At 47.6% G+C, this 27,780-nt stretch overlaps 1 protein-coding gene across 1 annotated transcript; it reads left to right on the top strand.

The window, feature by feature from the left end:
- The first annotated feature begins 15,759 nt into the window (after positions 1–15,759).
- Positions 15,760–26,457, top strand: ccn1l1 (cellular communication network factor 1, like 1). The gene is made up of 5 exons (XM_055660361.1): positions 15,760–16,164; positions 18,545–18,758; positions 18,954–19,319; positions 20,925–21,118; positions 21,581–26,457. The coding sequence occupies exons 1-5, from the start codon at positions 16,117–16,119 to the stop codon at positions 21,881–21,883; spliced, it is 1,125 nt and encodes a 374-aa protein (XP_055516336.1). The 5' UTR covers positions 15,760–16,116; the 3' UTR covers positions 21,884–26,457.
- Positions 26,458–27,780: the final 1,323 nt, after the last annotated feature.

Raw genomic sequence — 27,780 nt, 5'->3', positions numbered from 1 at the left:
GGTTGTAGTGGGATGTTTATTCAACTGTATTGTGCATTGTGATCTATCGCTACTTGATCTCCTGTTCACACTAGCTTTAGATTTTCCCACTTTCACACCCACTCCCTACATACTGATAGATAGATAGATAGATAGATAGATAGATAGATAGATAGATAGATAGATAGATAGATAGATAGCCTTTTATTGTCATTCAGACCGAAGTCTGAACGAATTTGCAGCAGTCATACATATAATACAATACAATAAAACAACAATAAACACATATTAACATCCACCACAGTGAGTCCACCCAGCATCTCCTCACTGTGATGGAGGCTGGGGGCAATATACAGAGGGCCAGTTAATCTACACACCTACACGTCCTCAGTTCAGTTTAGTTTATTGTCACGTGTACCGAGGTACAGTGAAAAGCTTTTGTTGCGTGCTAACCAGTCAGCAGAAAGACAACACATGATTACAATCGAGATGTCCACAGTGTTCAGATACATGATAATGGAATGACGTTAAGTGCAAGGTAAAGCCAGTAATGTCTGATCAAAGATAATCCGAGGGTCACCAATGAGGTAGATAGTAGTTCAGGACTGTGCTCTTGTAGGATGGTTCATGTCTTTGGGATGTGGGAGGAAACCAGAGCACCAGTTGTAAACGCATGCAAACTCCACACAGGCAGCAGCTGCGGTCAGGATCGAACCTGGGTCTCTGGCGGTGTGAAGCAGCGGCTCTACCACCCTGCCACCCACATAGACATAGTCTGCGCTGCCTTGCTCAGGCAACAATAGCAATCACCTTAGTGAACTGAGTGCAAAATAACACTTTCACTTGGTACCTTGGTACAGGTGGAAATTAACAACCGCTGAATCATTATAATCTCCAATCACCTCATCTCGAAGATGGACACAAAATGCTGGAGTAACTCAGCGGGACAGGCAGCATCTCTGAAGAGAAGGAATGGGTGATGTTTTGGGTCGAGACCCTTCATCACCTCATCTCCCTCAGTTAGATGTCAACACGAATTGAGCGAAAATTGTGAATAATTCCAAAATAACTGAGTAATTCCAGAAACAAATTTGCAAATGAAAACACAGCAACACCCAACACAGAGTGCTGGAGTAACTCAGCGGGTCAGGCAGCATCTGTGGAGAACATGGATAGGTGACGTTTCACAGAGTGCTGGAGTTACTCAGCGGGTCAGGCAGCATCTATGGAGCTAAGGAAATAGGCAACTAGATAAAGCAGCTATATCTAGGCTGCAGCTCTTGGTCCGTTGCCCGAGCTGTCTTGCCTCTTGAACCAGGGGCTTTTCAGCCTCTCCCTCCCAAACCTGTCCTGCAACGAGTTCAGATTGGGTCTGGCAAAAAAATATCGCCATTCACAACTATTTGTTTACTGCTCGAAGAAGTGTGTATGTGTGTGTGTGTGTGTGTGTGTGCGTGCGTGTGTGTGTGGATGTGCGTGTGTATGTGTGTTTGTGTATATGTGTGTGTATGTGTGTGTGTGTATGTGTTTGTGTATGTGTGTGTATGTATGTGTGTGTCTGCGTGTGGTGCATACACGTGTACCTGCATGCGTGTGCATTCATGTGTGTGCATGTCTGTTTGCATGTGCATGTGTAAGCCCATAATGGGCCGAATGGCCTAATTCTTCTCCTATCACTCATGACCTTATGATAATAAATCGATCAATTCATAATCCATCGAAGCCTCGTTGCATCCCCATCACTACTCATGTTGCCTCTTATATTCATGTTGTTGGAAAACTTTTGGCCGAGATGTACATTACAAATAGCTGAGATTTAAGCTCTGATTGCTGTGGTATCCCACTAGTCACACACTGCCAACTCAAGGATCAGCCACATATTCCTCCTCTCTGTTTCCCTTCTGTTGACAAACTCTCCACAGATCCGAAGCCCGTAGTGAAAGCCTCCCTCCCGACAATCCCCCCTGGTATTTATCACATCCCGCCTGCAGCTGAACTGGGCTCCCGACTCGAATCCTGCTTACACCCTTCTACATGTATATGTGACTATTTGTATTAGTGTACATACATGCAAATGTGTGTACTTGTGCCCGCATCTTGTGCTATATATATATATAACGCCAGATACTCACGCATACATACGTATTTGTACACACGCATACATACGTACACACACAAACATATATACATACACACCTATATATATACACACACACACATATACACACACACACACACACACACACACATATATATACAGATACACACACATATATATTATATATACACACAAATACACATATTTGTATTTATCCATCTACAGGTATGTATGTTTATGTCACTATATGTGTATGTGCATCCATATTTGTTTTTTTTTTTTTTTGTGTGTGTGTGTGTGTGTGTGTGTGTGTGTGTGTGTGTGTGTGTGTGTGTGTGTGTGTGTGTGTGTGTGCACGTGTGTGTGCATATATATCTGTATGTGTTTCCACGTGTAGTATGTGCATGGACATAAGTGCACACATATCTGCATTATATTTATGTGCCTGTGATCATGTGTGTACGATGCATGTTTATGTGCGCATCTGTCTGTATGAGTGTGTATTTACGTGTGTCTGTGTGCATTTGCATGTGTATTTAACTGTGAAAGAGTGTGCACATGGATGTGTGCGTGTCTGAGTATGTATCTGCGTGTATTTATGCGTGTATCTGTGAGTGGGTGTTGTTTTTTCAGGATTTGTGTGGAGTAACACCTTTCAGATGCCTCGGTGCGTTGCTCCGACTGCTCACAATGTCCCCAGCTCCACGATAGAACTGTGACATGTTTAAAGAGGTGGATATGACATTGTATTAACGTTTTTTGGAGATACAGCGTGGACACGGGCCCTTTTGGCGCACCAAGTCCACGCCGACCATCGCTCACCCGCCCACTGATTCTACCCTACACTCCAGGGATAATTTACAGAAGAAACTTAATCCAGCGATCCTCATACACTAACGTATTAGGATCAATTTACAATTTATACCAAAGCCAATTACCCTACAAACCTGGACGTCTTTGGAGTGTGGGAGGAAACCGGGGAACCCGGAGAAAACCCACACCGGTCACTGGGAGAGCGTGCAAACTCCACACAGACAGCACCCGAGGTCAGGATCGAACTCGAGTCTCTGGCACTGTGAGGCAGCAACTCTGCCGCTGCGCCACCGTGCCACCCTTTCAATTCTATAACTGAGCAAGATTGTGAGTTTACTTGCAACCTAACCGAGTCAGACAAAATGCAGGGAACATGTTCCCGATGTTGGGGGAGTCCTGAACCAGGGGCCACAGTTTAAGAATAAGGGGTAGGCCATTTCGGACTGAGATGAAGAAAAACATTTTCACCCAGAGAGTTGTGAATCTGTGGAATTCTCTGCCACAGAAGGCAGTGGAGGCCGATTCACTGGATGTTTTCAAGAGAGAGTTGGACTTAGCTCTTCGGGCTATGGGGAGAAAGCAGGAACGGGGTACTGATTTTAGATGATCAGCCATGATCATATTGAGTGGCGGTGCTGGATCGAAGGGCCAAATGGCCCACCCCTGCACCTATTTTCCTATGTTTCTATGTACAAACTCCATACAGACAGCACCCGAGGTAGGGATGGAACGTGTGCCTCTGGTGCTGTGAGGCAGCAACTCTACTCCTGGTTCTCTCTCTCTAGGCTTGTGCTCTGGAAACTCCTCTCTCTGCCAGAGCTGAGGCTTACAGTTGGAGTTGGCGGCTGTCAAACATTCCTGAGAGTGTAGACGGTCACTATATATAGGTCGCTGGTTCAGTGGGGGACGAGGAGGGGAGATCGTAGCTCATGTCAGTCATGTCACTGGTCGACATCCACACATGCCCAGGCACGGTGGTGCAGCGGGTAGAGCTGCTGCCTCACAGCGCCAGAGACCCGGGTTCAATCCTGACTACGGGCGCTGTGACCTGCGCGGGTTTTCTCCGGGTGTACCGGTTTCCTCCCACACTCCAAAGACGTACAAGTTTGAAGGTTAATTAGAAACATAGAAAATAGGTGCAGGAGGAAGCCATTCGGCCCGTGACCTGCGTGGGTTTTCCCCAATCAATAACTTGGGTGCTCCCCTTTTCCTCCCCTAGAGCACCTCCAAATAGACAGATACAATTGGCTTTATAAATGAAGGTGTAATTAGAAACATAGTGTGCAAGATCGCTAGGTGCAGGAGGAGGGCCATTCGGCCCTTGAACGAGTGGCAATGTGCAGCACCGCCCTCATTCAGAATGTCATGTGTTGCATCATGGCTGATCAGTCCCCCAATCAATAAACGGCCCCCGTGCCTGCCTTTCTCCTTATCTGCTATAGCCGAGTGAGTCAAGAGTGTTTTATTGTCATCTGTCTATTGGCCCGGATACTTGCAGCAGCGTTACACAATATGGACACATTGTAAACAATATAATAAACAAGAAGAGAAGTTCAGAGTGCTGGAGTAACTCAGCGGGTCAGGCAGCATCTGTGGGGAACATGGATAGGTGATGTTTTGGGTCGGGACCCTTCTTTAGGAATGTAATCTGGTTTGGGCTCCTAGAGTTGAGCTGATCTCAGATGGTGTCTCTGCAGCGTCCCCGTTATTGTAACTGCACAGATGCCCATGAAGGATTGACGTGTCGATGTCCCTGCCTGATTGAGAACATGCTCTCTTTATACAGCAGTGAAGTGTCTCAGTGACTCTCACAGTGCACACTAGATGTGTCGTGCTCTATTTACAGTCGTTAGATCACAAGCAGTGGCTTTTTCTCTGATGACTTTACCACGGAACCCACCCAGTTGACTGAATCACTGATAATCCAACAATCCTTTCAACCCACTTCATTTCTTCATGCACCCACTTAGCTGAGTAACCATGCCTTGATTTTCACTATTGCAAGGAATGACTTGATGGTTCTCTTCCCAGGCTCCCTCCCCATTGTAGCCCTTGTGCCTTCTTTCATAAATGCTGTTGTTAAGGTGAGTAACAGGCCTGGGATTTCTCACGGACCTTCATGTATAAACAGTCAAATCACAACTAACTCCAATGACAATCAAACAATGTACGGTTAATCTGACTCACTCTGGATTTTGACGGTGCCAGACTTGCAGACTATCGAGTATTATTTTATTTTTTATTATTGTAGAGTTGCGTGATGCAGCGTGGAAACAGCCCCTACGGCCCAACTTGCCCACACCAGCCAACATGTCCCAGCTACACTAGTCTAACCTGCCTGCGTTTGGCCCATATCCCTCCATGTACCTGTCTAACTGCTTCTTATACGTTGGGACAGTCCCAGCCTCAACTACCTCCTCTGGCAGCTCGTTCCATACACCCACCACCCTTTGTGTGAAAAGGTCACCCCTCAGATTCCGGATTAAATCTTTTCCCCTTCACCTTGAACCTATGTCCTCTGGTCTTCGATTCCCCTACTCTGGGCAAGAGACTCTGTGCGTCTGTGCCCTGATTAATGCACAAACATGCTTTTAATTCAAAAGGACGGGAAGAATGTCTTCATTAGTCGTTGATGGTTGGTGGCATTCACCTCAAAAACGACAGAAAGGGTAGAAAAGGGGGTGGCACAGCGGTAGAGTTGCTGCCTCACAGCGCCAGAGACCCAGGTTCAATCCTGACTACGGGTGCTGTCTGTACGGAGTTTGTATGTTACTCCTGTGAACGTGTGGGTTTTCTCCGGGTGCTCCGGTTTCCTCCCACACTCCAAAGACGTACAGGTCTGTAGGTTAATGGGCTTGGTATAATTGTAAATGGTCCCTAGTGTGTGTAGGGTAGTGTTAAGGGCTTGTCCCACTTTCACAACCTACTTCACCACCTTTTTTTAACTCGTGGACATTTTTCATTACGCTAGAAAAACGCCCAGACCTACTTGATGCCACGAGAACCTACAACTCGCATCACGGCCCGCTACGACCTACCTACGACCTACCTACGACCTACCTACGACCTCGTGACGAACATGCTGCGAGTATGAGTCAAGGGCAAACTCGGCAGAGGTCGTGAATTAGGTTGTGAAAGTGGGACAGGCCCTTTAATATGCGGGGATCGCTGGTCGGCACGGACTTGGAGGGCCAAAGGGCCTGTTGCCGCACTGTGTCTCCGTATCTATAAAGTCTAAAGACTCTATGACATAGCTGGTATAGATACACACACTCTCTACACGTTGCTCCTACATCTTATCAAATACTTTTCCAATAATCCTATAAAATATAATAATATCTGTGGAATTTTCTGTTGTGAATCTGTGGAACTTTCTGCCAGTGGAGGCCAATTCACTGGATGTATTCAATAAAGAGTTAGATTTAGCTCTTTGGGCTAAAGGAACCAAGGGATATGGGGAGAAAGCAGGAACAGGGTACTGATTTTGGGATGATCAGCCAAGGCCTACTCCTGCACCTATTTTCTATGTTTCTACGTTAGTCACCCACAAGATCTCTTCATTTCAAACCAGGTCACAGGATTAGCTAGCGACCATTCATTCTGTTAAATGTGTTTAAACATTCACTTGAATGTCATGTGTGGGAAGAAACTGCAGATGCCAGTTTAAACCGAAGATAGACACAAAAAGCTGGAGTAACTCAGCGGGCCATGCAGCATCTCTGGGGAGAAGGAATGGGTGACGTTTCGGGTCAAGACCCTTCTTTCAGACTTGAATGTCATGCCCAGCATCAGAGACAGACTGTTTGCTCAATACTGTTTTCCTGTTTGTGGGTGTTGACTGGGGAAAAGATGATGCAGCATTCTCTGCTTTAAACAGTGAGCCTGCCTCAAAAACATTTTTCATTGCCCATACATCAGTTGGAAATTCCATAAATCTACTGACGACACAGTGGCACAGCAGTAGAGTTGCTGCCTCACAGCGCCAGAGACCCGGGTTACATCCAGACCACGGGTGCTGTCTGTACGGCGCTTGTACGTTCTCCCCCGTGACCTGCGTGGGTTTTCTCCGGGTGCTCAGGTTGCCTCCCACACTCCAAAGACGCACAGGTTTGTAGGTTAACCGGCTTGGTATAAATGTAAATTGTTTGAAGAAGGGTCTCGACCCAAAACGTCACCCATTCCATCTCCCCAGAGATGCTGCCTGTCCCGCTGAGTCACTCCAGCACTTTGTGTCTATCTAAATTTGTGAAAGGCAGCTTAAAAATGTAAGTGTGTGGAAACGAACTGCAGATGCTGGTTTAAACTGAAAACACTCTCAAAATGTTGGAGTAACACAACAGGACAGGCAGCATCTCTGGATAGAAGGAATGTAAGTTCTTATTGAGGCCATTGCTGATCACTATGTTGGCCACATTGGATCATCATAGTTCCATACTAGTTATTCTTCTTATCTAACACAACACACAGATCTCAGATGGCCTCCAACCTCCAAGATATGTTAGAGAACAGCCTCTCATATTCCCATCGCCCTTTCTGACACTAAGCCTGAAGGACCCAATTTAACTGGTATACATGCAGGCTCCTTGGGTTCAATGATATTTGAAGGATTACTTAGTATAGAGATACAGCACTGAAACAGGCCCTTCGACCCAGCGGGTCCGCGCCGACCAGCGATCCCCGCACACTAACAATATCCTACACACACTGAGGACAATATTTACATTTACCAAGCCAATTTACATTCATACCTGCACGACTTTGGAGTGTGGGAGGAAACCGGAGCGCATGGTGAAAACCCACGGGGAGAACGTACAAACTCCGTACAGACAGCACCCGTGGTCAGGATCGAACCCGGGTCTCTGGCGCTGTGAGGCAGCAACTCTACCGCTGCACCACCCTGCTGCCCTTCGTTTCTGCTCTCTCTATAATCTGGAGTTAAAGATGGTTCTGTGGACCTTTCATCTTTAGTTTTCGGGGTACAGTATGAAACAGGCGCTGTATGGCCAGCTGCAGCTTGTGTAACCTGGTGCCAGAATCTGGCTACTCTTGCATACGGACCAGGCACATGGGGGCTGTTTATACCTTCATCGGCTCTAGCAGCACAATTAGGCCATTCGGCCCATCAAGTCTACTCCACCATTCAACCATGGCTGATCTATCTCTCCCTCTCAACCCCATTCTCCTGCCTTCTCCCCATAACCTCTGACACCCGCACTAATCAAAAATCTGCCAATCTCTGCCTTAAAAATATCCACTGACTCGGGCTCTGCAGCTTCTGTAGCAATAAATTCCACAGATTCACCACCCTCTGACTAAAGAAATTCCTCCTCATCTTTCTAAATGTAGCTGCTTTTATTCTGAGGCTATGACCTCTAGTCCTAGACTCTCCCACTAGTTTTGTCTTTAGATTGTCTTGGTAATATGGGAATTATCTCACTGATGTTTCTGCAAACAATGTATTTCACTGTACCTTGGTACACGTGACAATGAAAGATCCATCGAGTCTGTGCCGACCAAATGTTTAAGAAAGAACTGCAGATGCTAGAAAAATCGAAGGTAGATAAAAATGCTGGAGGAACTCAGCGGGTGAGGCAGCATCTATGGAGAGAAGGGTCGAGTCCCTGGTCTCGACCCGAAACGTCGCCTATTCCTTCTCTCCATAGATGCTGCCTCAGCCGCTGAGTTACTCCAGCATTTTTGTCTACCCTAGACTAGTTCCAGGTAGCTTAGTGGCTGCAGTAGACAAGGCAAGACACACACACAGCTGACCAAACACCCCGTGACTTTACAAGGCTTGGATTCAGGTCCTTTCCAGCTGCAATGAGCAAGGTTAAATTGTCACAGCCTGCAAGAATTTCATGAGGCGTGTGATTATAAATATCTTGCCGTACACAATGTGGTTTACCAATAAACAGCAGCCTGACTCACACCGCACAATCTTCGGGTCACACCACAGAATTTCCTTCTGAAATGCAGTTTCCACTGAATCAGTAGACATGGTTTGTATGAAGTGCACCCTTATATTCAATGTGAAGGTGAGATTTGCTTTGAGATGCTTTTTCCTTCACCTCTTTCAGGCAGGCAGGATTACACTGAAGAATAAACAGGCTGGGACAGGCTGGAAAATACCGAGGATCTGGGAGGGAAAGTTTGAGGCAAGGATCTCTAGATATGGTTTGTCAGGCAGTGGTATCCAGTCACAGAGTGATACAGCCTAGAAACAGGCCCTTCAGCCCACCTTGCCCACACCGGCCAACATGTCCCATCTACACTAGTCCCACCTGCCTGCATTTGGCCCATACCCCTCTAAACCTGTCCTATCCATGTACCTGTCTATGGTAGACAAAAGTGCTAGAGAAACTCAGTGAGTGCAGCAGCATCTATGGAGCGAAGGAAATAGGCAATGTACGTGTCTAACTGTTTCTTAAATGTTGGGATAATCCCAGCCTTAACTACCTCCTCTGGTAGCTCGTTCCATACACCCACCACCCTGTGTGTGAAAATGTTACTCCTCAGATTCGTAATAAATCTTTCCCCCTTCACCTTAACCCTATGTCCTTTGCTTCCCAAGGTAAAGGCGAAAAGACTCTATGTCCGAGCCTGCTCAACCTCTCCCTATAGCTCAGGCCCTCAAGTCCTGACAATATACTCGTAAATCATCTCTGCACACTTTCCAGCTTGACAACATCTTTCCTGCAACATGGTGCCTAAAACTGGACACAATACTCTCCCACTAGTGGAAGCATCCTCTCCACATTCACTCTATCCAGTCCCTTCACTATTCGATAACTTTCAATGTGGTCCCCCCCCATCTTTCTAAACTCCAGTGAGTACAGGCCCAGTGCTCATCATATGCTAACCCACTCATTCCTGGGATCATTCTTGTAAATCTTCTCTGGACCCTCTCCAGAGCCGGCACATCCTTCCTCAGACATGGGCCCAGAACTGCTCACAATAATCCATACACAAAGTGCTGGAGTAACTCAGCGGGTCAGGCAGCATCTCCAGGGAAAACGGATGGGTAAAGAACCTGGGTCCCGACCCGAAACGTCACCTATCGTATTTCTCCAAAGATGCTGCCTGACCCGCTGAGTTAATCCAGTACTTTGTGTCTATATTTTCTATACACAATACTCTGAAAGATTTCCACAGATTCACCTCCTTGATATTGTCATCAGGAGCAGAATGAAGATATTGAGATAGGAAGTGAGATGGGGCTGGAGGGACTTACAGAGGTTGGGGGTGACGGGGGTGGGGGGGGGAAACATTTACCAGTTTCAGAATTGTAAATGTGAACTGTTAGTTAACTTGGGACCAGTAATTGATGGGTCAGTGACTGGTCATCTGCGCATTAAAGATAATAATCATTGTATTCCAGGCAATATTTACACTGTTTCCAAACCACATCATAAACAGACCATCTGGTCACTGACACATTGCTGTGTATAAGTGCTGGAGTAACTCAGCGGGTCAGGCAGCATCTGTGGAGAACATGGACAGGTGACGTTTCACAGAGTGTCTGGAGTTACTCAGTGGGTCAGGCAGCATCTATGGAGAACATGGATAGGTGACGTTTCACAGAGTGCTGGAGTAACTCAGCGGGTCAGGCAGCATCTATGGAGAACATGGATAGGTGACGTTTCACAGAGTGCTGGAGTAACTCAGCGGGACAGGCAGCATCTGTGGAGAACATGGATAGGTGGCGTTTCTTGTTGAGATCTTGATGATCTGGCGACTGTGCAATCCTGCTCCTTCTCGACCTCAGCGCAGCGATTGATACAGTGGACCACACCATCCTAATTGACCGTCTCCGGTACGGGGTTGGTATTGATGGCACTGCCCTGAGCTGGTTCGTCTCCTACCTCAAAGATAGGGGTTTCTCTACCAACATAGGCAACTCTTTCTCTTCCCCAGCTAGCCTTTGCTGCGGGGTTCCGCAAGGCTCCATCCTTGGCCCCATTCTCTTCTCCCTGTACATGCTCCCCCTCGACTAAGTCATTCAAAGGCACGGCATTTCTTCCCACTGTTATGCAGATGACACACAGCTCTATCTCCCCCTGAAACGCAACAACCGGTCAAATGTAATCAGCTTCATGCACTACCTCGAGGACATAAAATGTTGGATGGCCCAGAACTTCCTCCAACTAAACGAGAGCAAGTCTGTGGTCATCCTACTCGGCCTACTGACTCCATCAAAACGACAACAGGTCAAAAATCTTGCCGTGATATTTGACTCCACATTAAAGTTTGACAAGCAAGTCAACTCTGTGATAAAAGCTAGTTTCTTCCAGCTTCGTACCATAGCTAAAATCAAACAATTCCTTCAATTCGACAACCTTGAAAAGATCATCCACGCATTCATCTCCTCCCGCCTTGATTGCATCAACTCCCTATACACTGGAATCAGCCAATCATCCCTGTCCCACCTGCAATTGGTACAAAACGCCGCAGCGAGACTTCTGACGGGTCCCCATAAAAGGGACCACATCACCCCGATTCTGGCTCCCAGTATGTACAGAATCAACTTCAAGCTCCTCTTATACGTATACAAAGCCCTTAACGGGCTTGGCCCCCCCATATCAAAGATCTTCTAACCCACCATTCTACCTCCAGGCCCCTCAGGCCGGCTGACTTGGGGCTACTGACTATCCCGTAGTCTAGGTTTAAGCTCAGGGACGGCCGCTCTTTTACGGTTGCAGCACCTAGACCGTGGACCAGCATCCCGCTCCTCATCAGAACTGCCCCCTCCATTGACTCCTTAAATCGAGGTCAAAACCAATTTCTACTCCCCAGCGTTTTTGAGGCCCTCTGAGGGGGCGCTGTAAACATTTTATGTATGTATTGTTAGCTCTGTGTCCCACTGTATGTAACACGTTAGTACCTGCAGTGATGTAAAGCACTTTGGTCAACGTGAGTTGTTTTTAAATGTGCTATAGAAATAAAATGGACTGACTGACTGATCAATCTGAGGAAGGGCATCGACTGGAAACGTCACCGCTCCCTGTGATTGTATTCATGTGTGGGAAGGAACTGCAGATGCTGGTTTAAACCGACGATGGACACAAAGTGCTGGAGTAATTCAGCAGGTCAGACAGCATCGCCAGAGATAAGGAATAGGTGATGTTTTGGGTCCGAACCCTTCTTCAGTCTGAAGATGTGTTCTGACCCGAAACATCACCTATTCCATTCCTCCAGAGATGCTGCCTGACCTGCTGAGTTACTCCAGCTTTTTGTTTCCTTTTGTGTATTGACCAGCACCTGCAGTGCGGTAACTGCAGTTGTAAACACAAATTGGAGGAACAGCATCTCATATTTTGCTTGGGCAGCTTTGTGAGTGTGGGAGGAAACCGAAGATCTCGGAGAAAGCCCACGCAAGTCACGTGGAGAACGTGCAAACTCCGTACAGACAGCGCCCGTAGTCAGGATCGAACCCGGGTCTCTGGCGCCGTGGGGCAGCAGCTCTACCGCTGTGCCACCATGCCAACCTTTCTATTCTATAACTGAACAAGATGGGGTGGAAGATTGCAACCTTCACGTGGGCCGGCCTGTTTCGACGAATGCAATCAACTCGACGTGCACAAACGGAAGATCAAATAGAACAAGTTGTCCAACAACTTTAGGCTGTGCACGCCACACGAAAGAAGAAGTAGACTGAACAAGATTGTGAGTTTAATTGTAATCTAAGTGATTCAGACAGAATGTGTGAGTGTGATGTAACCATCTAATAACGTAAGTGGGTGGGTTGATCCAGGAATACAGTGGTAAAGAGGGAACTGCAGATGCTGGAGAATCGAAGGTTACACAGAAAAGCTGGAGAAACTCAGCGGGTGCAGCAGCATCTATGGAGCGAAGGAAATAGGCAACGTTTCGGGCCGAAACCCTTCTTCAGACTGATCAGGGGTGGGGGTGGGTGGGGACAAGAAAGGGAAAAGGAGGAGTAGCCGGAAGGCTGGAGGGTGGGAGGAGACAGCAGGGGAGCTGAGGAAGGGGAGGAGACAGCAAGGACTAACAGAATTGGGAGAAGTCGATGTTCATGCCCCCGGGGTGCAGACTCCCCAAACGGAATATGAGGTGCTGTTCCTCCAATTGACTGGGATTGGGACTGGGATTGCTACTGGCCTGCACTGTGGCAGAGGTTGTGTTGTAACCTCTATACATGACGGAGGCAGTCAGCTTCTTCTTCACATGCTTGACCTGCAGTGAACCGCTTCAGCCGGTAGATCAGTTGGGATGATGTCAGTGTTGGGTCTGTTGAGGGCAGCTTTTTGTTGCTTGACAGTGTACACATGGTGTGATCACTAGACTGTGACTGGATAACCAGGGAGGAATGTTCATGAGGTGTTGAACACTTTCTCCCGCAGCTTGTGGGGTGAGCAGCACAGAAGGTGCCGGAACCTGGAGACCACTGGACAAACTCAGCAGCTCATAGAAACATAGAAAATAGGTGTAGGTGTAGGCCATTCGGCCCTTTGAGCCAGCACCGCTACACAATATGATCATGGCTGATCATCCAAAATCAGTACCCCGTTCCTGCTTTCTCCCCATGTCCCTTGATTCCGTTAGCCCTAAGAGCTAAATCTACTCCAGGACTTTGTGTCAATTTTCCATTATTTCCTTGATGTTAAATACATCAAGGCCGCCCAGCACCTGTGGAGGGAAATGGATGGGAGAGGATTCAGTTTGGACCCTTCCTCACAGTGTGTAGGGCAGCAACTCTACCGCTGCACCACTGTGCTGCCGACTTTCTCCAGAGATGCTGCCTGACCACTGAGTTACTCCAGCACTTTGTTTCTTTTTTGTGAACCAGAATCTGCAGTTCTCTGTGAAGAAGGGTTCTGACCCAAAACATCACCTCCTCTCCATGTTCTCCAGAGATGCTGCCTGACCAGCTGAGTTACTCCAGCATTAAGTCTGTTTTTTCTGTAAACCAGCATCTACAGGTAAACATAGAAACACAGAAACATTGAAAATAGGTGCAGCAGTAGGCCATTCGGCCCTTCGAGCCAGCACCGCCATTCAATTTGATTGTGGCTGATCCTGCTTTCTCCCCATATCTCTTGATTCCATCAGCCCTAATGGCTGTATCTAACTCTCTCTTGAATACCAATTGCAAAAACAAGATGGGAGAATGTTTGCACTATTTAACCCAGACTATGTGAACAAAGGACCAGAGGACACAAGGTTTAAGGTGAAGGGGGAAAGATTTAATAAGAATCTGAGGGGTAACCTTTTTACACAGAGGGTGGTGAGTGTATGGAACGAGCTGCCAGAGGAGGTGGTTGAGGCTGGGACTATCACAACGTTTAAGAAACATTTGGACAGTTACATGGATAGCACAGGTTTAGAGGGATATGGGCCAAACTCAGGCAGGTGGGACTAGTGTAGATGGTGTATGTGAGTCGGCGTGGGCAAGTTGGGCCGAAGGTTACTCCAGCTTTTTGTTTACCTTCGATTGTTCCAGCATTTGAAGTTATTTCTTAAGAATAAGGGCTAGGACGTTTAGGACTGAGATGAGGAAAAATTTTTTCACCCCAGAGTTGTGGAGTTCTCTGCCACAGAAGGCAGTGGAGGCCAATTCACTGGATGTGTTCAAGAGAGAGTTATAGCTCTTAAGCTAACAGAATCAAGGGATATGGGGGGAAAGCAGGAAGGGGGTACATGATCATATTGAATGGCGGTGCTGGCTCGAAGGGCCGAATGGCCAACTCCTTCGCCTAATTTTGTTATGCTTCTATGCAAAGGGACAGATCAAAGCAAATGTAGACAAAAACGGTAGCATCTCTGGAGAAGGGTCTCGACCCGAAACGTCGCCTATTCCTAAGGAATAGTTTCGGGTCGAGACCCTTCATCAGACTGAGCAAAGCAGAGGGTTGCGTTGTGGCGACGGAGATCCACCCCTCGCCTGCCCTGCTCAACTGGGTTGGACCTGGGTATGGAGAGGTGTGCGGACAGCGGCGCCAGGCGCCGAGAGGTATAACAGCAACTTACATGCTTGCTCGCCGCCGGCCACTCCACTCCAGCTGGAATGCCAGGAATTCGTGTTATCTGCAAAACACTCTCAGTTGCTTCGGAGACCAGCAATTAGAGCAATGTAAATAACTAGCGGCAGCTTCTGGGTTTTATTTTAAATAGATTTGCTGTTTTATAATTATTTTATCTTCCCATTCTAAATGTCCCGCCACCAGCGTTTTAAGTACAAATTGTATCTCGGGCAGCTAAGATCTGGTCAACTTTAGCCGTTCCTCATCCTGGCATCTGATGCCCGCTGAAATAAAAGCAAGTCCTCCTTTCCTTTGCGATACAAAACATCCACCTGGTTTTTAAAGATGTTTATTTATCCCTCGGAAAGATTAGTGTTTAATAATTTCACCAAAAATAAATCACCTTTACAAAAGAGAGACCAAATTCACAAAAGACCTCAATGAGATTGTTAAAGAGAGGCACAGAGTGCTGGAGTAACTCAGTGGGACAGGCAGCATCTGTGGGGAGAAGGAATGGGTGGCGTTTCGGGTCGAGACCCTTCTGCAGACTTGTTTTTGTGTGTGGGGACTAACACAAACACACGCGTTGCTGCGGCTTGTTCAAAACGGACAATTTAAAAATACATTTTAATGAGAAAGTTTTACAAGATTTGCTTGTGTAACTTAAATAAACGCGAGGGCAGCTTCGTTAAAGCTTCTGTTTTCTCGCTCCTGGATGAGGGGGGGGGTTATTTTTCCCCCCTTCTCTCTAATGCCCTTTTCTTGGCTGCGTTTGCAGTGCGGGAAGGTGTTTGGGTCTGGCGCCGGGGATCTGTGATCGGGGTGCGGGCCAGGCAGTGACGCGGGGAGGGGAGGGGACACTGCTTATAAAACCAGCCTGGACTACAGTGGCGTTATGTATCGCGGACGCGCGGTGTTACAAGCCTGACACTGCCTAGACACACACACCAGGACCTCGGCTACAGCGGCTCTCTGGAGCGGGACACGCCGGCAACATCTCGACTGGTGCCGACTTTAGTCACCTACAACCAACCAACTGAGTGAGCTGCTTTGCTGCCCGGATCATTCCCCGCACCAAAGTGGAACAACTCCTCGCTATTGAAAATAACTCGACAATCTTGTGACACCTTTCTACCTTTCGTTTGCACAAGAATACTTTAAAGAATTTTATTTAATTAAAAAAAAAAAGTAATTAGCAGTTAGGGAAGGACGTTTTTGTTGTTATTGTGTTTTTCGCAGTAGGACATGGAAGCGTTGGTGTACTTGGTCTCTGCGCTGTGGGTAGCGGCTGGGGTAAGTGTGTTGTTTCCCGTGACTTCAACAGCTGTGTGTGTGAGAGAGAGAGAGAGAGATCCATATCCAGCTCCAGCTCCAGCCAACGTCTCGTGTAGCAAGGAACTGCATTTGCCAGTTTACACCGAAGATAGACACAGGAAGCTGGAGTAAGGGTCTCGACCCGAAACATCACCCATCCGTTCTCTCCACAGATGCTGCCTGCTCCGCCGAGGCAGACTTCCAGCATTTCGGTGTAAATCAGCATCTGCAGTTCCTTCCCACACAATCTGTGTGCGAGTGTGTAGCTGTGATCGCGGGGTGAGAGATATTTCATCTCATCCGCTGCCTGTCGGTAAACATTTCCGAGTTAGTCGACTCCTGTATCAGCCTTCAGTCGTGTTGGTTGCAACGCGAGGTATATGTTGTAGGAAGGAACGGCAGATGCTGATTTACACCGAAGATAGACACGAAAAGCTGGAGTAACTCAGCGGGACAGGCAGCATCTCTGGAGAGAGGGTAATGGGTGTATTATCAGCCTTCTCTCCACAGATGCTGCCTGACCCGCTGAGTTACTCCAGCACTCTGTGTCCATTTTCCCCATTGTAACCACCAAGTTGACTGCTTTCCAATTGAATTGAAATCGCTTAGGAAGTTAGATTGACAACTGTTGCTGAAAGCCTGCTTAGCTGAAAGTTAAATCGTGTTTTCCTTTCTTGATGGGCAGATAGGCGCTCATTTGTGTTCCAACGCAATAATATCCATCTAGAACGTTTCCCTCCAGCCTTTAAATAACTTGATTTACTGCCAAAGTTAAACGAGGATGTTTTTTCTCTTACGGCCAATGTTCTCACCAGTCAACGGACAAGAGTGTTTTATTGTCATATGTACCGAAACACAACAGTGGCATTCAGTGTGAAGCAGGGGCTGGATGCCGCCAGGCCCAGCTTGTTGTGTCTGTGTGTAATGTGCACTACACATCTCTTGCCCAGAGTAGGGGAGTTGAAGACCAGAGGACACAGGTTTAAGGTGAAGGGAAAAAGATTTAATAGGAATCTGAGGGGTAACTTTTTCACACAGAGGGTGGTGGGTGTATGGAACGAGCTGCCAGAGGAGGTAGTTGAGGTTGGGACTATCACAATGTTTAAGAAACAGGTACAGGGATAGGACAGGTTTGGAGGGATATGGACCAAACGCGGGCAGGTGGGACTAGTGTAGCTGGGGCATGTTGGCCGGTGTGGGGCAAGTTGGGCCGAAGGGCCTGTTTCCATGCTGTATCACTCTATGACTCGCGGGGGTGGGTGTCTATCATTCAGCCGCCAACAACCATGTACCTGAGCGTCTTCAGCATCTGTCCAAACCACTGTAGAGGCCAACCTCGCTCCACACACTGGATCTGAAGAACAGTGGCGCAGCTGTAGAGTTGCTGCCTCGCAGCGCCAGAGACCCGGGTTCGATCCTGACCACGGGCGCTGTCTGTACGGAGTCTGTACGTTCTCCCCGTGACCTACGTGGGTTTTCCCCGGGATCTCCGGTTTCCTCCCACACTCCATAGCCACACAGGTTGGCAGGTTAATTGGCTTGGTGTAAATGTAAATTGTCCCTAGTGTGTGTAGGATAGTGTTAGTGTACGGGGATCGCTGGTTGGCGTGGACTCGGTGGGCCGAAGGGCCTGTTTCCTCGCTGTATTTCTAAACTAAACTAAACTTCTGGTGACGAGGAGGCTGCAGCTGGAATGGATATGTTTATTTTCACACGTTTAATTCCTCTGTCTGTATAATTGGTTCATTCACAAATGGCATCCCAAAGAATTTCAAATATGTCACTGAGTTTCACTAACTGAGCCTTCAATATACAAACAGCGACTCTTTGCAAGGCTGGGTTGGTATTTAAATACATCTTTGCACATGTCTGCACACTCACACACACACACACACACACACACTCACTCACACACACACTTGGCTGCACCTAGTATAGTGGTAAATCGACAAGTTTAATCCCGACTGCGGGTGCTGTCTGCACGGAGTTTGCACGTTCTCCCCGTGACTCCGAGATCTTCGGTTTCCTCCCTCACTCCAAAGACTGCAGGTTTGTAGGTTGACAAAAATGCTGGAGAAACTGGGCGGGTGAGGAGGCAGCATTTATGGAGAGAAGGAATAAGTCTCAACCCGAAACGTCACCTATTTCCTTCGCTCCAGAGATGCTGCCTCACCCGCTGAGTTTCTCCAGCATTTTTGTCTACCTTCAATTTTTCCAGCATCTGCAGTTCCTTAAACAACGTTAAGCAACATGAGCCTTGGGACACCTGTCTGGGTCTGGGTTAGACTGAGCTACTGAGGGGTCTGGGCAGGATAGCATTGCTACAGTGACTGACTGATGTCGATCCTGTCCACCCCAGGTGCAAGGCAAGTGTGGGCCGGAGTGCCACTGCCCAGACGCTGCTGTGAGCTGTCCCCCGGGTATCAGCCTGATGTTGGACGGTTGCAACTGCTGCAAGGTGTGTGCCCGGCAGTTCAATCAGGACTGCAGCACCATGGAACCCTGCGATCACGTCAAGGGCCTGGAATGTAACTATGGTCCCAGCGACGGTGCTGCCAGGGGCATCTGCCGAGGTAAGCCAGCCTTGCAACCCTGCATGCCAATCTTGCAACCATGCAAGCCTTTTGCATTTTTGAAAGTAGTCCTGCCTGTTTGCTCAGTTAATGCGCAACTGGAATAAATAATCTTGTACCGTTTGCAAAAGTTGGTGCTGAAGATTTTTAAGCCTTGTTTTGTTTGTGAAAGATTGCATTTTTTAAATTTCACAGCAAAATCGGAAGGAAGGCCGTGTGAGTTTGCGGGGAATATCTACCAGAACGGGGAGAACTTTAAACCCAACTGCAAGCACCAGTGTACTTGCATTGATGGCGTGGTGGGCTGTATGCCATTGTGTCCTCAAGAATTCTCCCTGCCAACCTTGGACTGTCCCAAGCCTCGACTGGTGAAGGTGCCAGGCCAGTGCTGTGAGGAGTGGGCCTGTGATACCAACCACATCGGCGAAGACTCTGCAGACAGCACGGAAGAAAACAAAGACTCAATGAGCTACGAGGAGATCGGAGACCAGCCTGACGCAGAGCCACTATCGAGCAAGGAACTGACCGAGCTCGTTAGAGCTGGCTTGCAGATCGAACCAGGTAAGATGGCTCGCATCTTCTCCCTTTGCTCGCTTACATGCGAGAAGTTTGTAGAAGTGTTGTCAAACACTCGTCATATGTCGACCCACTGATGCCTAGGGTCATTCACATGTGTAACTGGCAGAACTGCCCACTGTGTGTTGTAGATGTCCAACACATCTTCTGTAAAGTTTACAATTGCTCATCTGTAGATCTTCTTGCGTGTGGCGTGCACAGCCTAAACTTGTACGTCAACTTCAAGAGTTCAAGAGTTTTATTGTCATGTGTCCCTGATAGGACAATGAAATTCTTGCTTTGCTTTAGCACACCAGAACATAGTAGGCATGAATACTGAACAGATCAGTGTGTCCATATACCATTGCATAAATATATACACACATGTATTTGTTCTATTTGATCTGTTTGTTTGTCACGTGGGGGTGGTTGCATTACTCGAAACATGGCAGACCATGTGAAGGTTGCAATCTCCCACCCCATAATAGACAATAGACAATAGATGCAGGAGTAGGCCATTCAGCCCTTTGAGCCATAATCTGTAGTAAGAAGTCTGCTTGTGTTGTTGGGGAGTTTGGGCATTAAATACCAAGGAAGCCCAGGATTCAGGCATTGTGTCTGTGCTGACGAGGCTTTGTGTGGATCCTGCCAGCATCCTCACTGATCACGTTCATATTCTCGGAGCAGAATTAAACCATTCAGCCCATCAAGTCTACTCTGCCATTCAATCATGGCTGATCTATCTTTCCCTCTCAACCCCATTCTCCTGCCTTCTCCCCATAACTTCTGACACCCGCACTAATCAAGAATCTATCAATCGCCGGCTTAAAAATATCCATTGACTTGGCCTCCATAGCCGTCTGTGGCAATGAATTCCACAGATTCACCACCCTCCTCTCCTTCTTAAAGGAGCCCCCATTTAATTCTGAGGCTGTGACCTCTGGTCATAGAGTGATGGTGAATCAGGGTGGTGAATCTGTGGAATTCAGACTCGAGTCATTAGAGCCTCTGGAGAGCATGGATAGATATTGTTTCAGGTCACCTACCCATGTTCTCCAGAGATGCTGCCTGACATGAAGAGTTACTCCAGCACTCTGTGTTGTTTTGCTGATTATTAGTATCTTGTTATGGCCGTCTCATGTTAACCAGAGGCCAAAGGAGGGTGTGTTTTTGACAAGGTTTACAGGACATTTTGACAGCTACATGGATAGGAAATGTTTGGAGGGATATGGGCCAAACGTGGGTAAATGAGATGGCCCTTGGTCAGTTTAGATGGGCTGAGTGGCCAATTTCCATGCTGTGTGACCCTGTGACTCTATCTGTGGTGGTAATGAGTAGTGTGTAGGAAAGATCTACAGATGCTGGTTTAAATCAAAGGTCGACACAAAAAGCTGGAGTAACTCAGCGGGACAGACTTCTTCAGTCTGAAGAAAGGTCTCGACCTGAAACGTCACCCATTCCTTCTCTCCAGAGCTGCTGCCTGTCCCGCTGAGTTACTCCAGCATTTTGTGTCTGTCTTTGTGGTAAAGGGTAGCCCGTGGTACCTTGTTATTGTCCGTCTCATGGCCAAAGGTGAGTGTGTTTTTGACGTGGTCTTGTCTATCTCTGCAGCGTGGAGAGTCGGGAGCCGTGACGTGAAGTCCAAGTGCCTGGTCCAGACCACCGAGTGGTCGCAGTGCTCCAAGACCTGCAACATTGGCATCTCTACCAGAGTGACCAGCGACAACCCCCAGTGCAGGTTGATGAAGGAGACCCGTCTGTGCCAACTGCGCCCATGCAACCTGCCACTCAACACCAACCTCAAGGTAAGGGCTGCGTTGTGTGGCACTGAGCTGGCCGCTCCTGCCAACTCACCTCTTTGGCTGAGATTTTGGTATCTGTCTTAACATCACCCTGTTTGTTTCACACCAGATAAAAGAACAGAACAAATGGTTTAGTTTTGAGATCCAGCACGGAAACAGACCCTTCGGCCCACCGAGTCCATGCCGGCCAGCGATCCCAGCGCACTGACACCAACCTACACACACTAGGGACTATTTATAATTTTACCAACGGCAATTAACCTATAAAGTTATAAATAGTCCCTAGTGTGTGTAGGGGGGTGTTATTGTGCGGGGATCGCTGGTCGGCACGGCGCGGACATGGTGGGTCTAAGGAACCGTTTCCGCGCTGTATCTCTAAATTGAAACTAAAGTCCCTGTGTTGTGAAGCGGGCGGTAACGAGGGAGAGAGTTGGTATTGAACCTTTCCCCGTTGGTGTTTTACAGAAGGGCAAGAGATGTTTCAGGATGAAGAAGGCCCGGGAGGCTCTGCGTTTCAGCTACGCCGGCTGCACCAGCGTGCGTCGGTACAAACCGCGCTGGTGTGGATCGTGCACGGACGGGCGCTGCTGCACGCCCTCGCTGACCCGCACCGTCCACGTGCGCTTCCGCTGCGACGACGGAGAGATCTTCTCCAAGAGCATGATGTGGACAGACAAGTGCCAGTGCCACTACAACTGCGCCTACCAGAACGAGATCTCCTACCCCTACTATATGCTGCACAATGACATCCACAAGTTCTCAGAGTAAGATCCTCGTCAACTCTGGCACCAACATGCAGTGCCCCCCTCACCCACTTTGCTGCCGAGCCACTGGCAATCCCACCAGTGCCATACATTTACCGATGTAAGCAAACCCCAGACACTAGACTGATGGCAATCTACAGTATCGCTGCCCTGGCACCTTCAACCATCAATGACTATTTCACCTGTCTGTCGACCTTCAGCTCCAGTGGTCTACGTCCACCACACCTGTAGCTCTTCAATCCTCGTCCACACCTGGCCTTTTGCTGCATTACAGACAACGCTGTCTTGCAAACCAGCCGGCCATTTAAAAACTGGACAATTATATTAACCAGAAAGGATGTGGGGGGAACAAACACAAGGTCGTCCAATTGATACAAAGAACAGACTGGGTGTTAAGGTTTGCACCTCCTGAAAATTATTTTTGTTGAGAAGAATAACGAAAAACCCAGACAGACTGGGTGTAGCCAGGATGCAAACATCTTCAAGCTGCCATTGAATAGGTTAGTTGGTGACGTGAGTCTCTTCTAAGCCGGTTTTCAGGCTTGGTTTAGAAAAGATCAAATTAACTGCAACAAAAAATAATTTTGTATTGAGATTTTCTCCCTGCCTAATTTAACCCGAGTTAACGTTGATGTAAATAAAGTTACAGATGGATTTTTTAAAAGTATTATTTAAGGTCATTGGACATATTTTCTCTTTGAAGTTGAGAAGAAGTATTGACTGACGCATGTATCCAGTGGGTATCTGCGTGTGGTGCAGATGATGCAAGGATTTCTTTGTAGTGAGTTGTTGCTGGTTTCTGTGCTTCCAGCACTACACTGTAGGAATGTTCCAGAACACACTGAGGGGCTGGCCATCTCCAATCTCCAGCACATGCATCTGTTCTATCAACTATGGCACGGTGGTGCAGCGGTAGAGTTGCTGCCTCACAGCACCAGAGACCCAGGTTCGATCCTGACTACTGGTGCTGTCTGTACGGAGTTTGTTCCTGGGATCTCCGGTTTCCTCCCACACTCCAAAGATTTGTCGGTTAATTGGCTTGGTGTCATTGTAAATTGTCCCTAGTGTGTGTAGGACAGTGTGAATGTGGGGGAGCTCGCTGGGCGGTGCCGACTCAGCGGGCCGCTCTGTATCTGAACTAAAACTCACCCCCACCACCATCCCCTCATCAGTCTGAAGAAGGGTCTCGAACAGAAACGTCACCCATTCCTTCGCTCCATAGATGCTGCCTGTCCCGCTGAGTTTCTCCAGCATTTCTGTCTACCTACAATAGTTGAATGTAGGTGTCGGTGGGGAGATTGGAGGTGGCTGCCCCTCAGGTTGACTGCTGGGCCTAAGTTAAGGCTTTGCTTTAGAGGCGTCATTGAGACATCAACTTCTTCTGAAAATATGTCCAACAGCACCAACAATGTGGGGTTAGATTCCAGAACATTCTGCCGTATTGACTTGTGAATGAGTTAACGCATGAAATGCATAGTGTGGACATGCCTGTTTTCCGCTAGACTGGTACAGCACTGTAATCCTCATCCATCCTGTAGCAACGTGGCTGCCTGTAGATCGACAACTAGTCCGGGGTAGCAGTGTGGCACAGCGGTAGAGTTGCTGCCTTACAGCGCCAGACACCCACATTCGATCCTGACCTCTGGTGCTGTCTGTGTGGAGTTTGTACGTACTCCCTGTGAACTGCGTGGGTTTTCTCCGGGTGCTCCGGTTTCATCCCACACTCCAAAGACGTGCAGGTTTGTAGGTTAATTGGCTTCTATAAGTTGTAAATTGTCCCTAGTGTGTAAGATAGCACTAGTGTACAGTGTGAGCGCTGGTTTGTGCGGACTCGATGGGCCGAAGGGCCTGTTTCCGCTCTGTATCTCTAAACTGTTCCTCCCTCTGATTCTCCACAATTGGAAGTGTGTTACATGAAGACTATTACAAGTCTTTAACTGGTCAAATATTGAGCGGCTCTTTCAGTGGTTAAGAACAAGGGGAAGTTAGACAGAATGATGGACGAGGTCCACTAGCAGTCACACCAGTGTGAAAGCCTCTCTCACAAAAGCCCATGGATGTTGGCCAATTAGACTGTCATAATGCAAGGGTGTTGAGTATTATGGATAAATGACTGGCAAATGTACAGATCATCCAACTGACCGATAGGACAGACTAGATGGGCAGAAGGGCCTCATCCTGATGCTCAGGCCATTGTGTTGTTTGACCAGATGGGAGAACTGGCAAATGTTTAGTTGCGATATTTAATATTATTGTGTGTGTGTGTGTGGGGGGGGTAATGTTGCACAAGACTGTTACATTGTTAAACAGATGGAGAAAGGATTTGCCAAACGCTTGGACTATGAAGGTGATGCAAAAGCAATAAAAACAATATCTATTATTTATAGAGTGTGTGGGGGGGGGGGGGGGGGGGTGCCCATGTTTTTCTTGATACCTAAAATGCTGCCTGATTGTGGGAGATGGAATTGGAAGCTTAACGAGAGGCGATATCATTGTGGAGAGGGTTTTTAAGTTGGGCCAATTAAATCCAGCACAGACGAACTAGACATCCCATGAGTAAGCTGAGCCCTGTCTTACATAGAGACTGCTGTACAGACCAGGCGTTTGGAGTTATCGCCACCCACACGCTAGATCTGTTAAGGCACGGTGGCACAGCGGTAGAGTTGCTGCCTAACAGCGCCAGAGACCCGTGTTCGATCCTGGCTACGGGCACTGCCTGTACGGAGTTTGCACGTTTTCCCCCTGGCCCATGTGGGCTTTCTCCAGGAGCTCCGGTTTCCTCCCAAACTCCCAAAGACGTATAGGTTAATTGGCTTTGGTAAAGATTGTAAATTTGTCCCCCAGTGTGTGTGTGTGTGTGTAGGATAGTGTTAGTGTGCAGGGATCGCTGGTCGGCACGGACTCGGTGGGCCGAAGGGCCTGTTTCTGCGCTGTATCTCTAAAACTAAACTAATTAGGGATAAAACTGTTGAATGTGCACTGTGCAACATGATGTGAATATTTGAGTTTCGGGCAGCTATTGCATGTGCACTGAGGAGAACCTTACTACAGAAAACTCTATTTAATTTGTATTCCTGTTATTTCCCTCAAACAAACTTCACTGTTGTGGAGTGATCCGATCGAACATGCTTCATTGTTGAAGTGCGATGAGAAAACTGTAGAGGGTCATGTGTAGTAAATATTCTGTGTGCGTGTGTATATTTAAAGACTCTTTTTGTTCTGTAAGTGTTTTAATATATTTCTCGGTGTCTGCCAGTATTACTGTGATGTGGAGATGTGGCTGTTACGTTAACCAACCTATGTTAGAATAGATGTGTGTACGAACCAGCACTCGTGTGTGCGTGCGTGTGCGTGTGTGTGTGGTTACTAAGTTCTTAAGTGAAATGAGCAGAATTATTCTATTTGGCCCATCAAGTCCACTCTGCCATTCAATGATAGCTGACCTATCTCTCCCTCCTAACACCATTCTCCTGCCTTCTCCCCATAACCCCCGACACCCGTACTAATCAAGAATCTATCTATCTCTACTGTAAAAATATCCATTGACGGCCTCCACAGCCTTCCGTGGCAATGAATACCACAGATTCACCACCCTCTGACTAAAGAAATTCCTTCTCATCTTCCTAAAGGGATGTCCTTTAATTCTGAGGCTGTGACCTCTGATCCTAGACTCTCCCACTAGTCTCTGTAAACGGTAACGGCTAGAACGTGACCATGGTGTGTTGGGTTGGTCTGTGGGCCACAATTGTCCAACCAATCCCAAACATTGGCCAGATTGGGAGCAGTCCCTGTGTCTGGCACACCTGCCTTCACGTCATGTCCAAGGCTAATCATGGTTTGAAGGTTTCTGGTTAGACATGGGAGGGTGGAAACGTTGGATGTACTTTTCCCAAACATACTGTACCTCTCGTGGTTCTGTGCAAAGTGCCTGAGACAAGTGGTTCTCTTTGTAGCCATTCTACTAGAAATGACAGCACAGCACACACGCAAGGGTCTAAATTCCTATCCTAGCTTTATAATTACTAGTTACTAAGGTTAGCACGGGCATGTCGGGCCGAAGGGCCTGAATGACTCTATATTGTTAAATGCAGCCACATTTTGTCTCCCTGGGTCAGGCCTGCAATCTTTTACAGCTCTCTTGTTAAATATCTTATATCATTGTGTTTGCAGATGAATAATGTATATACTGATGTTTTGCACATATTGTAATTAGAATAATGCCTTTATGGAAACTTAAATACTTAATTTCTTAATAAATATTTTAAACATTTTCTAATAAACGATGGATCTTGTGTGTTTTTAAACCTTTCCCTGCTAGGGTTTGTTATTCTGCAGAGTTTGCATAGCCCCGACCCACGGCTGCACAAACGCCACCATCTGTGTTTCTGTGCCGATATTTCACATTGTAGACGGCGACCTCAGGCTTTTCCTGTTGCGTTTACTGCGCCGACAGTCAAAGTTTAGACAGAGGTTGCTGGTGGACCTGCTCTTGTCAGATGGAAACCTTCAACTCTGATCCCATTCTCAGCGCAAGGCCCACCGAGGCACACATACATACGGGGAGGCTGGGGGTAGAAATGGGGGAATGGGCACAGAGTTTGCGTTCCGAATGGCGCCGCGGAGCCTTGCAACATCCCACGACCCGGGTTCAATCCTGACCTGTATGGAATTTGTACGTTCTCCCCGTGACCTGCGTGGGTTTTCTCCAGGTGCTCCGGTTTCCTCCAACACTACTCAAATGTGCAGGTTTGTAGGTTAATTGGCTTCTGTAAATTGACCCTAGTGCATCGGATCGAACTAGTCTATGGGTTTCATGACCTGTTCCCACCCTGTTTGGAGATACAGCACAGAAACAGGCCCTTCGACCCATCGAGTCACTGCCGACCAGCGAATGCTAGCATTGTCCTATACATGAGGGAAAATTTGCAATATTTACCAAAGCCAATTAGCCTACAAAGCTGTAACACTTTGGAGTGTGGGAGGAAACCGGAGCACCTGAAGAATCCCATGCAGGTCACGGGGAGAACGTGCAAACTCCGTATGGACAGCACCCGTAGTCAGAATTGAACCCGGGTGTTGGATGCTGTAAGGCAGCACCATCGTCTAAACTAAACTACAAGAAGGATGAGTCAAGAGTGTTTATTTGTTCTGTTCACCGTGACAGGAACAATGAAGTCCTTACTTGCTACAGCTTCACATCCCCATTGATCATGTATCTGTGGACGGCCCGCTGACTGGTTAGCACGCAACAAAAAGCTTCTCACTGTACTGTGGTACGTGTGACAATAAACTCAACTAATGAAGCCCAAAAACACAAGATAAATACATATAAATACAGGCTGGGACTCCCTCATTCAGCTCCAGTTACTACACCAGTCACAAATAAGTCCCGAGACATGTGTTTACGTACTACATTCTGGAGGGTGCATGTAGTCATGAGAACATGGTGTCAGGTAACGAGGCGGTGACCAGATTGTGATCGGCACGTCGATCTCTGTGGAAAGATTGCCGCATTATTCTTAGCCATGACCATGTAGCCAATGACCAGATTGATGCTCCAGTCTTCTTTATTAGTCAACAAGCAACAAACAAACAGTTAGCATGGAAACTTCCACAGCCTAGACTTGGAAACATAGACAAGTGCAGGAGTAGGCCACTCGGCCCTTCGAGCCAGCACCACCATTCAATATGATCATGGCTGGTCATCCAAAATCAGTTCCCTGTTCCTGTTTTCTCCCGATCTCCCTTGATTCCGTTAGCCGTAAAAGCTAAATCTAACTCTCTTGAAAACATCCAGTGAATTGGCCTCCACTGCCTTCTGTGGCAGAGAATTCCACAGATTCACAACTCTCTGGGTGAAAACGTTTTTCCTCATCTCAGTCCTAAATGGCCTATCCCTTA

The sequence above is a fragment of the Leucoraja erinacea genome, chromosome 31, assembly GCF_028641065.1.
Source record: "Leucoraja erinacea ecotype New England chromosome 31, Leri_hhj_1, whole genome shotgun sequence".
NCBI classification, from domain to species: Eukaryota; Metazoa; Chordata; class Chondrichthyes; order Rajiformes; family Rajidae; genus Leucoraja; species Leucoraja erinaceus.
The sequence above is the reverse complement of the archived record's forward strand: the minus strand, read 5'-3'. Positions and strand labels throughout refer to the sequence as shown.

What these genes read in the sequence shown, in the direction of transcription:
- ccn1l1 (XM_055660361.1), top strand. Translation starts at nt 16,117, where the DNA reads ATGGAAGCGTTGGTGTACTTGGTCTCTGCGCTGTGGGTAGCGGCTGGG. An exon ending in CGCTGTGGGTAGCGGCTGGG is followed by an intron (nt 16,165 to 18,544) that starts GTAAGTGTGTTG and finishes TGTCCACCCCAG; the next exon opens with GTGCAAGGCAAGTGTGGGCC. An exon ending in CACTCAACACCAACCTCAAG is followed by an intron (nt 21,119 to 21,580) that starts GTAAGGGCTGCG and finishes GGTGTTTTACAG; the next exon opens with AAGGGCAAGAGATGTTTCAG.